The following is a 16,912-nucleotide window of genomic DNA, read 5'->3' as shown; positions in this document are numbered from 1 at the left end:
AAAAGAATATTTTTTTTTTTGCAATGTTTAATTGCAAAGGGATGAATGTTGATATATATAAGACTTGTACATATTTATCTTTTTTCTTTTTAAGGGGGTTGGATCAGATCCGTTGTGATTAATTTATGGTATGGTGCATGGAAGCTAAGCTGGCATTGCATGGGTAGAATCGCGCGCTCTAAACACTATCATGTGATTTTTTTTTGTTACATTATCATGTGATGTATTTTATTATTTTTTAATAAAAATAATAAATGTTAAATGCTCGGTGGCCAGATGTTTAAAAAAAAAACCATTTTCAAAAATTAAATTCTAAAATATTTCTCAAATTATTCGTTAAAATCATCCTACAATAAAATCATTAGGACTATGTTTGGGAGTTTGGAGGGGGAGAAAGGAGAGAGTTTTGGAAAATAGAAAGAATTGGATGAAAAGGATAAAAAGATTTTGGGTAGGAGGGTTTTGGAGGGTTTTAGTTTATTCATAACACCAAAAACCTCGTAAAATGAGGGAACTCAAAAATTGTATTGAAGGAGGATTTTAGAGGGTTTTGAAGGGCTTACATAAATTTTTCAAATATCTTTTAAGTTGTTATAGTATTCTGAAAATTAAAAGTTTAGTAATGATAATGACTCTTTTATCATTCTAAACAAAATCATTTTTTCTAAAAATGTCAAATATTTTGGAAAATTCTTTGGCCACCTCCCAACCTTCTAGCTCACCTCTGGTGAAAAACCCAGAATACCCCTGACTTCGGAAATGAACTTCCGAAATGCAAGGAAAAGGTGTTTTCGGAGATGCATCTCCGAAAGCGTCTTTTTTTAAAAAATTTGACTTATTTCGGAAATACACTTCCGAAAACACCATTTCGGAAGTTCATTTCCGAAATATTCTGCGTTTTTCAGATTAAGCAAAACAGCCCCCTCCCCCAAATCATTTACCCTAAACTTCTTCCAAACTCACACCCCAAGAGATTTTTGTGCAAACCAGTTCCAAGCTACCTCAAAGCCTCCATCTACTTGCTCTATTACATTCAAAAGTCCTCCAATCCATTCAATTGGTAAGCATTTTGATTTTTAGATCTATGATTAAAATGTATATTAGGGTGTTTACAAATAGCAAAAATTGTAGTAGGTTAGGTTTATACTGATATTTAGGATGTTTAGAATGTGTAGAAATAAGTTTGATGTTTGGTTTAGGGGTCTGCCATTGGAGGCTGCAGAGAAGTTCTGCGAAGGGGTGTTTCGGAAATGAACTTCCGAAATGTATCAGAAGTTCAAATTTTTTTGTTTTTTATTTTGTCTCGCATATTAATCGATTTCAATTGTTTATAGGAACATGTCAGGCAACCAACCAGCACGAATCAAACAGGGAAATTCAAGTTTGTGCTAATCATATTCAGTTGCGAGTGGCTGATAAGGATCTACACCACTTTTATCTTCCCAATTGACCGTAACTGAAAATGATTAGCACGAACTTGAATTTTCCTTCCCAATTCGTAACTTCGGCAGTAAAGCTCTCGATGAAGATCAGAGCCGAACTCAAAGAGAACAGAAATAAAATGTGTGAATATAGAAAAAGAGTAAAGATGGAGAATGATTCGGATGTGATTGAAAAAAAATGGCAACCAACCAGCACGAATCAGACAGGGAAATTCAAGTTTGTGCTAATCATATTCAGTTGCGAGTGGCTGATAAGGATCTACACCACTTTTATCTTCCCAATTGACCGTAACTGAAAATGATTAGCACGAACTTGAATTTTCCTTCCCAATTCGTAACTTCGGCAGTAAGGCTCTCGATGAAGATCAGGGCCGAACTCAAAGAGAACAGAAATAAAATGTGTGAGTATAGAAAAAGAGTAAAGATGGAAAATGATTCGGATGTGATTGAAAAAAAATGGCAACCAAATTATATGTCGCATATTTTATTTGGCGTTTGCGTTTAATTAAAATGCGAGACTGTTTAAGAAAAAACATAAAAAAAAACACAGCATAATTCGGAAATGAGCTTTCGAATTCACCCCTCATGAGGTGTTTTCGGATGTTCATCTCCGAACGCACCCCCCATGAGGTGTTTTCGGAGATGAACTTCCGAATTAAGGAAATTTTTTTTTAAAAAAAGAGCTTCGGAAGTTCATTTCCGAAGCAGGGGTAGTTTGGGTTTTTCGCTGGGGGTGACCCCCCATAGGGAGGTGGGTAAAGAAAAAATCAATATTTTTCTATATTTTTTTAAAATTTCGTTTTTGGGAGTCTTCCCCTCCCCTCACCTCCAAATTCCCAAACATAGCCTAGAAGACACTCACCATAAACGTGATTCTCGAACTTATACAAAATATTTCTATTGAGAATCAGAAAGGATTGATAAAATATTGAGATGATATTTTATATTAATAAAGCAAGTTTTCGGTGCGGACGAGAGAATGTTGATATGTATGGTTAACATTTTATAGTCCAAATCAGTGAGAGAATGCAGAATAATGTGAGAGTAAGAATGAATTTAAATATTTGAAATGACACGTTTTTTTCTTATACTCCCTCCGTCCCAAATTATAAGAGAAAATTACTTTTTAGATTCATTGAATAATTAATGTATCTGGTCTATATATAGACCAGATACATTAATTATTCAATGAATCTAAAAAGTGATTTTCTCTTATAATTTGGGACAGAGGGAGTATAATATAAGGCTATGTACAATGGTTTTATTATTCAACACTCTTTTTTTTCATTTTTTATACTACACATTATCTTCTCTTTCTTCCACCTAATAATTCAACACACATTCAATTTATACTCACTACAATGATTTTGTTTAATAAAATTCAACATCCTATTCCACCACCATTCACAACACACTAAAAAATTTAAACATTCAAAACAACCAATAAAATTTTACATAGTATTTCGTGGACCCCACTCTTTCCACATTCAACATGTTGAAAACTTTCAACACCAATTAATACACATCACTTTAAACACCCTATTCAACACCCTCATTGTAAGGATTCAACAATTGAATTTATTTTTCAACACCCCCATTGTACATGTTCTAAGTGGTTAAAAACTTTAGCATGAGGGGAGACGTGTTGTGCGGAGAACTGTTGAATTTAATCAGACGATGATCAATGCATTTAGAGGACAAAATCAACTGCCCTTTGTGGATTGAGGGAACACTTAGTCCATGCGCTCTTTCGTTTGATGTCGCTCTTAGACATTTTTCTATGAGTCTTGCAAATAGCCCAAAACAATTGTTCCCAAACTCTTGTCTCTGCTTTGTAGGACGAGAATTTGTCGTGTACGCTGTAACACCCTCTAAACTCTATGACAAATATATTACATAATCAGAGTAAAAGCATGCATATCGAAGAGAGCGCCACATGTACTTCAAAATACAATAAAACAAAACAACGTAATTGCATATGGTCATGTTCATCACACACATTTTCATCATGTTTTATATGCACATCACAACGAAATAATAGAATGATACCAGTAATAAATTCTCATAACATAAAGTCATGCATACAAGCATTAGGCACTAAGACCACATATCACGTAAACTCAACATATCCAAAATATAAAGAGAGTATAACAACATCTCTTAAAACATAAACAATAAAACATGAGTCAAACGATCATCGTATTACATAACTAGAGCATGAACTCTCTACCTACGAAATGTGATAAACAAGGGAATAACTCTCCTACTAATCCTCGTAAGCAAGCATCTTTACTCCTCGATACCTGAGCGATGTCGTGCAAAACATCATTCTAATAGAAGGTGAGAATTCACATCACTATAGAAATATATAATAACAAGCAATGTACATTAACATACAACCAAAATAATTCCTCACACTTCCAAAATACATGTATTCAACACCTTATAAATATACGTAAGTTCAAGAATGCGCCTAAGAGGGGTGTGAATTAGGTACTTTAAATTTTTTGGTTTTATGCAATGAAGGTGATTATTTTTCTAGTATACGATGAAGTTATGAAAGTAATAAAGTACAGAAAAATAAACAACACAAGGATATATCATGGTTCCCCTCACAATCTGAGAGTACTCTAGTCCCCTTTCAACATGAAAGAGATTTTACTATTGTTTGTGACTTGTACAAGAACCACACAAACACGAAGAACAATCCTTTTGGACCAAAAACAATCCTCTTGGATTTTACACTAAGTCCACTAAGAGAATAATTCTCTCAAAGTGACTTTCTTGCTTCCAAGAATCTTTGACAGCAAGATACAACCAACCAAATAGAACAAGAAAATCAATCACCTTCAAAATTGGTGTCGTCTGTGATTATTTTGAATTTTTGTTAAGAGCAATCTAACGAATTCAAAATTGTAATCATGCATTATACCAAAAAACAAATTATAATCATGCATAACTTAATACTCCTATTCGGTCAAAAAAAAAACTCAATACTCCTATTTTATACAATTTCAAAAAATATAATTACAAAATAGAAATAAAAATAAATACTAATTAATATATTTAAAATATAGTGTTTTTAATATCTATAAAAAATCATAAACTATTTTCATATACAGTATACATAAATTCATTTATTATTCAATATTTTGATATGTAACTTCATGTTCCCGTTATTATTTAATATTTTGATCAGTAATTTAATATTCTCGTTAATATTCAATATTTTGATCATTAATTTCACATTTCTGTTAATATTAAATATTTTGATTAATAACTTTATGTTGTCCTTAATATTCAATATTTTGATTAATAACGTCATGTTCTCGTCTATAAGAAATTAGGATTTGAATCAACAATATATTTTTCCGTCTATAAAAATAATAAATATTATTTTTGTTTTGACACTATTTATAAAAATATATTAATCAATAATAAACTTAGTTTTGTTTATAAAAATAATATTGTTTAAAAATATTTGATGATAATTAAAATGTTTTATAATAATAAAAATCTTAAATTGACAAATTATAGTGAATAAATATTTAATCATATTATATCATTCAATTAGTAATAACTATTTAATATAATTGATTAAAATCAATTTACCAATCAAATATATTATTCCATATATAAGAGTATTTGAATCAGCAGTTAATTAATTCTATATATAATTTTTTTTGGAATTATTTATAAAATATTTTAATAAATAGTAAACTTATTCTCGTTATTATTTAATATTTAATTAAATGTGTTAATATCAATACCATATGCGCGTACCAAATAAGTACCCGTGTGTATCTATAATATATTATTTCGTATTTGAAATGAATTGACCCATTAAAGTTTTAAATTTTAATATTTCAATTATTTTATATCATATATAAATAAATATATATTGATCATTGATTAACTTGTCTCGTTAAAATTTTAAATTTTATAAATGACAAACAAATCGTATGATTAATAAAAATATCATACAATTTTGATACTATTAATTCATTCATTACTTATGTTTCATTCTATAACTATTTACTCATATAGTACCTATGTTTCATTCTATAATTATTTATTCATACAGTACTTATGTTTCATTCTATAACTATTTATTCATACACTATTTATGTTTTATTATATTACTTATGCTTATTAACACTCGTAGTAGTGTGAAGAAGATGTTGTAAATTATTATAAAGTAATTTTATATCATATATTTTTTATATATTTTTTTATATTAGGCTTGACAACTTGAGTGAGCTTATTAGATAGTAGATCAAAAGTTACTTTTAAGTCTAGAAGTAGACTCATCCTCTCACCTTTTTGTTCTATTTCAAAATAAATTTCTTATGTCAATATTTAAATTTATTAAAATAAACTTTTTAAATTGATTTTCTTCTTATTAATGCAGCATTAATTATTATTTAAAAATTTTAAATTTATTACCAATAATTAAATTTTATTATAATATAATATTTTAAATTTTAATGGTTATTTTCTCATTTCTTTAAAGTAATTTTTTTTCCGTTTTGGAACGTGGAACATACAACCTTGTGGACTCACATAATTGTTTTTGATCCAATAAATTTTCTTATATTTTAGAAATCAAAATTATATTTATTATACTTAGAAGTTTCAAAATAAAAGTTATATTAGGTAAATTATTATTTTAGTTAATCATGAAATATCTTAATGCCAAACACAAAAAATATATGACAAAAGAATAGAAAAAAATTATATTTTATTGAGTAAATGGTTTCTATAATGCATTTGGAAAGATTTTCTAAAAAAAAAACTTCATCAATACTAACATAATATTTCATACTTCACTTCGTCCGGCATGATTATATAAAAATATGATTTACAACAAAATAAATGATTAAGGGAATACATGAGAATATATATATGAAAATGGAATAATAAACTATGAATAAATTGGAAATTTTGAAGACTACCAGTAAAATTTGGTGGGAAGACCCTGCTTTTCTTATAGAATAGATTAGTTTAAATTGTGTATTACTTGTTTAAGTAACTTTATCTTTCTTATTCGTTGTAATTTAATATGAGCTAGTAGAAATAGTTGTGGTGGCGCAACCTGAAAATGATCAGATGAATCCATCACAAGATTTTGTCAGAATCAATAAACATTTCATAATGTAGGATATTCATATGTGGAGCAAGATGCTGATGAAGGTTATCCGAGAAGCTCTCAGGTGAATTTCATGGCAAATGCAAATGAGAGAGGTCAAAGAGGTACCACTTACTATCAAATAAATTCTAACAGCCGGCTAAGATGAGAATGATGAGAGTGTTACAAAACCTGTAACGACAGTTTCCCTATTCCTCAATACTGAGATATTCTGAATTGTCGTTTTTATTGGGCCGTTTGGGCTGACCTGAAACAATGTATTTAACTTTTGTAATTAAAAAAATCATTTTTATAAAATATAATATTATACGCACGGATAAAAATTATTTAGTAATGTAAAACTATACTACAAATTGTGAGTTATGTTTATGTATGTTTAACTGCTTAGAATCTAATTGGTTGTGTCCCATGACACTTGATAAAGTATTTCATTCACATTTTCAACATTCAAAACAAATGCAAATGAGTGATAACTCAACACCTACTAAATAACAAATTATCTTGAGAGTAAGAATGAATCGGTTGATCAATCATATTACAATGAAAAGATTAGAATACATATTAATATTTAAAATATTGCATCATTGAAAGGGTCAATTTATGTATGTCTTTTTGTTTATATCTAACTGATTGTGCCTAGTTTCACTTTATCAAATGCAAATTAACATTTATACATGTTTTGTTGCTTGGATCTAACAATTAACATTTATACATGTTTTGTTACTTGGATCTAACTTGTTGTGTCCCATAACATTAAAGACAAGTACAAAGTTATAATGAGCAAGATGTAATATGATTTTGAAATAGATATTGTTAAAATCATAACAAAGCTAAATAATAATTTTATGCAACAATGAATATATATTGAATTGTCATTCATTTGTGTATTTATATAGAATTGTTACTTACAATAAAAAAGTAATCGTGTTGATAGTGTCCCGTGATAAAAGTAGAAATTTTGACATTTGAAAATAAGAATTTTGTGTCTTAAATAAAGTCAATGGTTAATTAAAATAAAATATGTATTTTGCTGATAATGTCCTGTGAAAAAAATAAAAAATTTGACATTTGAAAATAAGAATTTTGTGTCTTAAATAAATAAAGACAATTGTTAATTAAAATAAAAAATGTATTTTGATGATAGTGACCCGTCAATAAAGTAGAAGTTTTGACATTTAATTTTTTTTAATAATTATGAATATTTTTTTTAATAATCTTAAAATAATTATGTTTTCGATTGAGTAAATTTTTACATATTTCTCTTTGTTCCATTAAAAAAGATTCAATTTATTAATTTATTTATATTTTAAAAAATAAAAAGAGAAAAAGAAAATTGAGGAAAAAAAATTAAAATGAAAATTGTGAAGTGCATAGGGTGTTTAATAAAGAGAGTGAAAGATAGAAATAGTTTAATTTGTATACGAAGAGAAAATATAATTTGAAATGAGGAAGTGATTTTTTATTTCCAAGTGTCAACACTTTATTTGAGTGTGAGTGATTTTTTATTTCCAAGTGTCAACACTTTATTTGAGTGTGAGAGAAGGAGAGGATCCATGATGCTTATATAACACCATGGATCCTCTCCTTCTCTCCTTTTCTCTCCTTCACCAAAAGCAAGAGTAATTAAATTAATGGTATTAAGAAAAATGATAAAAAGAAGAAGAGAGAGAAAATAATAGAGAGATAGAGAGAAAAATATGAAGGAGATAGTTGGAGAGAATAAATTGAAGGAGAGGATCCAAGTCCGTTATATAAGTACTAATATTTCTTTTTTATTTTGTAAATTTTAAAAGAACAAAAGACATTTTTAATAGACTGGTGACATCTTCTAGTACTAATAGCTGGATAGTAGATATGTATTTATTTGTTTAGAGAATTTCTTCACCCACCTCCCAACCTTCTTGGCCACCTCCGGTGAATTTACCACAATACCCCTTGTTTCGGAAGTTCATTTCCGAAACTGTACTTTTTTTCTTGAAAAAGGTGTTTTCGGAAATATACTTCCGAAAACGTGTTTTTTTTAATATAAAATATTGATTTCGGAGATGCATCTCCGAAATAAAGTCACTTTTCAGAAAATGTGGTGTTTCGGAGGTTCATCTCCGAGCGCACCCCCCTTGGAGGAATTCGGAAATGCACTTCCGAAAATAGGTCTGGACAGAAGAAAATGAACAATTCGCTTTATTTAATCGGGTGAAAATTACAACGATAATATTACATAAAATTAAAGTTACATATTGTTAAACACGGGTAGGTGGGGATGAGAGAGTGGTGGGGAGAAAAAAAGGCTTCCAAATTTCAAAAGGTTTATTTATTATTTTAATAAAAATACGTACAACTGAAAGTAACAAATGACGGAGGAGGTGTAACCGGAGCCGAAACATATGACGGAGGAGGTGGATGTCCTGAGGAAGAAGACCCGGAGGTACGTCCACCGCGAGACAAATGAGCCAATCAATGTAAGCTATAATTTATCATTATCATCAGGGGACGTCATTACAAAAAATTGGAAAAAAAATCTTATTATTTTTAATCTTGATTTTTTAGAAATGACCTCCCCAGATGATAATCATAAACTATAGCTTACATTGATTGGCTACTTTGTCTCGTGGTGGACGTATCTCCAGTTCTACTTCCTCCAGACATCCACCTCATCCGTCATATGTTCCGACCCCGGTTACCACTTCCAAAAACTAACATGATAAATCCAATACAAATACACTGTGCGATACAATCCGAAATCAGAACAAAACAAAAACATGTTATTCTGCCCGATGAGCGTTACAAAATACACATCAAACAAAAAAAAACACGTTATTCTTCCCGACGAGCGAACTCCTCCGAATGAAGATAATTATACCAATCCTCATCCCACTCAGTCTCAGAACCATCAGCGTTGATCACGACTCTCACGCCTGAAGACTGAGCTTGAGCATCCGGGCCCCGGGCCCCCTGGGAACGAGAAGTAGAGCCGGTCGAAACCTTCTTCTTCTCCTTCACCTCCTTCACCTCCTTCACCTCTTTCACCTCTTTCTTTGAAGAATCCTTTCTTCCCTTAGCGCCCTCTCTAGAAGACATGTTCCTGTAAACAATTGAAATCGATTAATATGCGAGACAAAATAAAAAACAAAAAAATTTGAACTTCTGATACATTTCGGAAGTTCATTTCCGAAAACTGGGAGGGAGGTGTTTTCGGAAATGAACTTCCGAAACACCCCTGCGATGCAATTTCCTACAACTTCCATGGCAGACCCCTAAATCAACCTTCAAACCAAATCAAAATGCTTCTAAACAACCTAAATACTACTAACAACCTAGCCATATATCATTTATGCAATTAAAACCCTAAATAACATGCATTTGAATAATAGATCTAAAAATTTCAAAACTTACAAAGTGTTAGGATTGAGGGCTTTTGAATGTTGTTTAGCAGTGTGATTGGAGCCTTGATGCAGCTTTGGAATTCTGTTTGCACAAATTTTCGCCTCTGCCACTTTTTGTTTTGATTTAGGGTAAATGATTGGGGGAGGGGGAGTGTTTTGATAAATCTGCAGAAATCGCAGTATTTCGGAAGTGAACTTCCGAAATAATTGTTTCGGAAATGAACTTCCGAAGTAAGTCAATTTTTTTAAAAAACACGCTTTCGGAAATGAACTTCCGAAGCAGGGGTAGTTTTGATTTTTCGCAGGAGGTGACCACCTATAGGGAGGTGGGTAAAGAAATTTTCTTTATTTATTCTCTAGAAAAAAAGAAACAACATTCCATACCAAAATATACTGTATAACTTTATTTCATTCACTTTTTAATTTATATGAGTGAAAGAAAAAAATAAGAGAGAAAGATAGTGGAACGCCGACCTGGTAATTCGGACACGGTTCCTTTTTCATTAAAATTTCATTCTCAATCAAATGTCCTTTCTTCTTCTATCATTTCATCTTCTTCTTAATTACTATTAGGTACGCAAATCTTTCTCTCATTCAGTTATTGATGCCAGTGATCCTTGAATCCATTCTCGAATCAAAGGAATTGAAACCGAGATTCAATTTCGCTTATTTAATTTAATCATTATTTTATGATCTAATCAGTTAATTGCGATGGATTCGAGTACAACCCAGGAATTCGATTACTTGTTCAAATTATTGATGATTGGTGACTCCGGAGTTGGCAAGAGTAGTCTCCTCCTCTGTTTCACCTCTGATTCTTTCGAAGATCTTTCTCCTACAATTGGTTCGTTCCTTTGTTTCTCAATCAATATTTTAGTTTATGCATGTGAGGATAATGTCATTGTCATACTCATCATAACCACTGCATTGATCTAGAGTTTCATGCTTTCTCAATGTAGGTGTTGATTTTAAGGTTAAATATGTTACTATTGGTGATAAGAAGTTGAAGCTTGCAATCTGGGATACAGGTATGAGTTTTTCTTTATTCTTTTTTTATTTGTTTTACTTTGGTTATGTTTTAATGTGTATATGATGATTAATTATGCAGCTGGTCAAGAGAGATTCAGAACACTTACGAGTTCTTATTACCGAGGTGCACAAGGGATCATTATGGGTGAGTTTCATTTATTTGTTTATTGATGCGTCGTGCCGAGTCATGGTTAATTTAACATGAGAAACTAGACTTGAATTTGTTGTAACATTCTGTGTGATGACAGAGATAAGTAGTCTGTCTTTATGCTGTTATGTTAGGGCAATTTGGTGTTGTCTGTTATTATTGTAAACGGGAGTTGGTTCTTAGCTAATAGGAGTTAAAGGCAATATTCTTCCATATTGAGTCGGTCATGATTTTGATGCATGGTTAAAGCTTTTTTGTTGTTTGACATAATCAAAACAAATGATTTCTGTATAGATGATATTTTCAAATTATTGATGAAATTGGTGACTATAATGGATGAGGATTAGTGTAGAAGTGATTTTAAAGTTGATCTTTTCATGATGCTCTTGAGCATCTTTGGAGCATTTATGCTTTAACTAATTGATTACTTACATGCTAATAAACTCCATGCACCTTTAAGTAATTTTCCATCACCCATGCAGAATCTTGGAATATCACTTCTATCTTATTGTGAGAGTTGAAAATCATGATTGTAGCTCTTTATAAGTTAGCTATGCAATAATGATTGTTAGGAAATATGTAGAAATTGGAATGAGAGAAAGGTAGAAAGAATAAAATAAATAAATAGAAGTGCTTATAGAAAATTTAACAGGAAATGGAGAATCGAATTCTCCACAAGGATTTCCCTCCACAAATGACTTCTCCTATCACAACAGCAATCAAATGTACACAATGAACTCTTATATCTTACTTTCCCTATTTAAAATCCTTCTAACAAACTAGTCTAACTAATCCCAATTACTTTATCTCCTCTTGACTTTCCTAACAAACCCACCCCCTTCAATAACAACTTTGTCCGCAAGTTTGAAAACGAAAGACATAATTCTTTGCGCATTGTTGTAGCTTTAGTTGAACGGACATCTCCTTTCAATTTTATGTCTCTTAAAATCTCTTTACTTTCCATTGTTTGTATAGACTTGACTCATGTAATTTCCACAACAGGATCCTAATAGGTTAGGTTAGGTTAGGTTACAATAGCAATAGCTGTGTGATTATCCTAGGTTTATGTTGTTGCAGACATAGTAAAAGAATGACTGTCTTTCCTTCTTGTATTCCCTAGACTTGGTTGTTTTTTACTTCCAAAAATAAATTTGGTTTGTAGACATTGCTAGTTACCCTTATTTCTTGGATTCCATTATCAAAATGTATTTGAGGCCCATTAGGTCAAGCATCGAATGCCCATCCTTCTCATCCGTCTTTCTTGGTGATTAAAATCAAATTTGCAACATTATAGGTCCATTGTAATTCTCTTAACAATGACCCGGTTGCTATCTCAAATGGGCTAGAAATCTGGCCACTGCAAGTGTAGATCGATGTCTGAGAGTACTAGGGGAGGTAGTGGCTTTACCTGAGTGAGTATGAGTGTATGACCCATTAGATCAAGCATCAAATGCCCATCCTTCCCCTTTGTCTTTCTTGCTCATCAAAATCAAATTTGCAATATTATGTGTCCATTGCAACTCTTCTAAAAATGGCTCAATTGCTATCACAAGGGGGCTAGCATCTGGCCACTGCAAGTGTGGATTGACGTCTAATAGTACTAGGGGAGGTAGTGGTCTTACCTGATTGTCCAAGATCCAACCTTGGTTTACACTCCTACTCTTCTTTTGTGCCACACCCTCACAGTAATGTGTTTCTGTCCCTTTTTGACCTCTCATCTCTGTTTGGTTACCTCTTCTGTTCTATTTTCTCCTTGTTTTTTCCCTGCCACAATTTCCATATTATTCCTGTAGCCTCTACATTATTTTTCGACTTTGCTTCTAAATGGCCATCCTCAGTTCCTTCTCCACCATCACCATCACCACCACCTCATTCTCCTCATGGCTCTACCATAATCTCAATCTCAAGCATTCTTATCACTGCATTGAGCTCCAATTCCATCCTCGTATTTGGTTGTTCATGCACCTTCCTTCCTTCCTTCCTTTCTTGACGACTTCCTCTAGTGAGAACCTTTCAGTGGCACAAGCTGCGGGGTTGGTGCTATATCACCCATTTATCTTGCTTAAGAACGGGTACTGTTACTGCCACTGCCACACCCAGTTTATGACCATTTATTTATTTTTTTTGTTTCTCTTTATCCCACCTAGAATTTGTAGGTTCCCCATTGTTTCATTAATTCCATTAAGTCCCGTCTTGATCTCAAACAACTAAGACCCATGTTCATTGATTACCTCATTCAATATTTCCATTGTATGCTCCACGTTTAGGGTTACAATTTCCCTTTGGTTCTCTTAGTTTCAAGATTCCACCCTTTTCCCTTCAACACAAAGTTTCTATTTCTCCACCTCTTGGCCCATCATATTTTTGGCTACACCAACCCCTTCAACACTCTTTTTGATCATAGGGGTTCCTAGCTCCCCTATTTGTTCTTCACAATTGATTCCCTACATCTTTATAAACCAATATGGTGTCTTCTTGATTTCAAAAATGCTAAACTTCCACAGACAAGGCTATAATCCATGATCATTGGTCTCCTCTTTCAATGACACTATCACCTTCATTTCTCCCCCTACGAAAGTTTGTCAAGTTGGATCAATTTGTTTTGAACTTGGAGAAATTGCATGAAAGAAGTATATAAGTGATACAAAATATACAAGTGTTGAAAACTGAACAGAAACGGAAAATGGAATCCTCCCCAAGGGCCCCCTTTCATATTCCTTACATAACAGCTACCAAATTTATGGAATGACCCCTTCTATCCTAACTCCTTATTTATATTCCCTTCTAACTATTTAACAAACCTAATTTATACCATCATTTTTAACTTATCTTTATTCAACATTTTTTGATTTCATCAATGTTAGATTCCCACAGACAAGGCTGTAATTCATTATCATGGCTTCCTTCAATGACACTGCTGCCACCTTCATTTCTCCCTCAGCAAAAGATTTGCCAGTTCGGACCAATTTGTCAGGAACCAGGAGAAATTGTAGTGGAAGAAAGTTAGAATCAAATGAACATAATTATATGATTGAAAATTAAGCAGGAAATGTCGAATATAATTTTTCCATAGGGTTTCCCCCTCAACAAAGGATTTTTCTTTCCACAGAAACTATTCAAATGTACAAAATGACCTCCTCTATCCTTATTATCCTATTTTTATAGTCCCATCAAACCTAAGTAACTCCAATGAATGACTACTCCTCTTTATTATTCTAAATATGACAATTGCAGGTGCACACTTTAAAACATACTTTCCTACCTATATCGTGCCATGGCTTGTTAAGTAAGTGCTCTTTCATCTAATGGAGCTGTGCCAATCCAGTAACTAACATTCTCATTGAAGTTATCAACTTAATTCACCTGGAAATGACCTGTATATCTGTATAGATACATTATGTTGATTGGTCTATTGAACTTAGGAAAATGTAGATGTACTGTTGAAATTTTGTTTTCCTTAACTGCATTTCTTTCCTAAAAATTGCTGCAGCTTACGATGTTACTCGACGAGATACATTTACAAATCTCTCTGAAGTCTGGGCTAAGGAAATAGACCTTTATTCAACAAATCAGGACTGCATCAAGATGCTTGTTGGAAATAAAGTGGATAAGGTATATTCTTTTGGGAAGTTTACGATCATGCTCTCACTTCATTTTTTGTATTCTTTAATAATGTCAAGATTTTCATTTGAGCACCTCATCTTTATGTTTATGGATAGAGCTTGATGGCTGAGTTTTGGATCAGAAGTTTCTCCCATCATTTGTCATGGAACATAGTTAATTTTCTGATTTCACTGCGGGCGTAACCTGTGAGGAAGTCAACATATGGTTTCTACTATTGAATGTGTCACAAATGGATTATGGAGATCTTCTGGTCTAGTGAACTTGTCTTTGGTCTGTTTTGTTGTGTTTTAATTTTTCACTTTTCAGTTTTAGTTCTATGTTTCTTGGCTGTGATTACTTTGCTTCCTTTTCTATTTTCTCTCTAGTTACTCTAGTAGGATTGTCATCATCCTTCGATTCTTCTTTGAATAAGAAACATGAGGCAGGTTTGTTGTAGTATGAGTTTAGTATCGAAGTAAATTTAAGTAGTGAATTAGGTTGAGTGGTCCACTATAGGATGCCATTTGCATACTGAAATCCATTTCCATTATGGCCCTATAAGAATCATTTCAATTTTTGAGTCTTAGACTTCTCCAGTCTTCTGCGACATGTGGTATTTAATTATTGTTCTGATTCGGGCATTGAATTAGAGCATGTTACTGTCTCTCATGAGGCCAATTAGAAGAGTTGACTTCACTATTTGCTTTGCAGGAGAGTGATAGAGTTGTGACAAAGAAAGAGGGAGTAGACTTTGCAAGAGAATATGGTTGTCTATTTATTGAATGCAGTGCTAAAACTCGAGTTAACGTACAACAGTGCTTTGAAGAGCTTGTTTTGAAGGTATGTTGAGGACACATTCGCCTATTTTTTAACATAACTTTTGTCCCTTATAGGTCTGCTGCATATATTCATTATGCCCTTAACTATTCTAATTCTAAGCAAAAGCACTGAGGTATTAAAATCATAATTTCTGAATGATGTTTATTAACATGCTAACATCGTAGAATACGGCCATATATTTTTTAAATATAAATTTTGTCTGTATGTTCACCCAGATTTTAGACACACCGAGCCTCATAGCAGAGGGTTCGAAAGGGGTCAAAAAGAACATTTTTAAGGACAAGGAACTCCAGTCTGATGGAGCCACAAGTGGTTGTTGCTAAAGAAGATGCTATTTAACTCAAACTCAAGATTCACACTGCCTATGAAGATCTCAAAGAAAAGGGAATCAGAGTTCTAATACACACTTTTTGGTTATTTAGCAGCAGCTGAAGTCTTAAAACAACAGAGAATCCAGGCTCCTATTTTTTCTGGAATATTTGTAATATAATGATCATGCTTCTTTTTATTTATTTAGATTTTATTTTTGTTATTTGCATTTAACATATTGACGTTGAAGAATCTTGATATATCATGGTATGGAACCCAACTTTAATTGTATACAACTAAAGAACAAAGGGAGAAACTGGATTTCCTGCTTTTACTGCAAGATGAGGTAAGGGGCGTGAACCCGTCTGATCTTGAAGTTTGAACCGTTCGATCACAGATCTACAGTCAATATTAGATACAACGTGATATTGTATGGAAATGCTACTCGAGTGAATTTTGACATATTTGGTTCATCTAAGATAAAATTGATTTTTGTCTTTTAAGTTATTCTATTTAAAATTAGAAATTGTAACTTTTGGTTATAAAGTTGATTTTTACCTTCGAATTTATTGTTCAATTCATTTTTATCTTCAAGAAACTAATTTTATAAAATTAATTCATTAAATGAATTTTTGTTTCCACATAAGTAAACAAATGATAGAAAAAAAATAGTCAAATTATGAAAATGTAGCAAGTGTGAGTAATATAGGAAAAAAAGTCCCACATCATATAGGAAAATAGAGATTTGAACATTTATAAGTGGAAGAATACATTCATCTATCATATTAAGATTTTGGGTGAATATGTGATGTGTTTGTCATTATGAATAAGTGGTGTGTTTGTCACTAAGAGTGTTGTTCGAGAAAAGTCCCAAAAAGTATTTAATCTCTTGAAGAACAAGATAGTTTGAAAAGTGAATTATTTCTTTTAAAAAACGTTATTAGTCACGCAATTACATTAACGTCTTCTGCTTTCACAGATACACATCAGAAACATCTTATTTTTTTGC

At 32.0% G+C, this 16,912-nt stretch overlaps 1 protein-coding gene across 1 annotated transcript; it reads left to right on the top strand.

Moving 5' to 3' along the window:
- The first annotated feature begins 10,390 nt into the window (after window positions 1-10,390).
- Window positions 10,391-16,406, top strand: LOC131661107 (ras-related protein RABC1-like). Its single transcript, XM_058930529.1, has 7 exons — window positions 10,391-10,547; window positions 10,677-10,818; window positions 10,934-11,002; window positions 11,083-11,148; window positions 14,642-14,763; window positions 15,466-15,594; window positions 15,810-16,406. The coding sequence occupies exons 2-7, from the start codon at window positions 10,686-10,688 to the stop codon at window positions 15,915-15,917; spliced, it is 627 nt and encodes a 208-aa protein (XP_058786512.1). The 5' UTR covers window positions 10,391-10,547; window positions 10,677-10,685; the 3' UTR covers window positions 15,918-16,406.
- The last annotated feature ends 506 nt before the right edge of the window (window positions 16,407-16,912 follow it).

This window comes from Vicia villosa, linkage group LG3 (assembly GCF_029867415.1).
Source record: "Vicia villosa cultivar HV-30 ecotype Madison, WI linkage group LG3, Vvil1.0, whole genome shotgun sequence".
NCBI classification, from domain to species: domain Eukaryota; kingdom Viridiplantae; phylum Streptophyta; class Magnoliopsida; order Fabales; family Fabaceae; genus Vicia; species Vicia villosa.
Note: the sequence above shows the minus strand (reverse complement) of the source record. Positions and strands in the feature narration are given on the sequence as shown.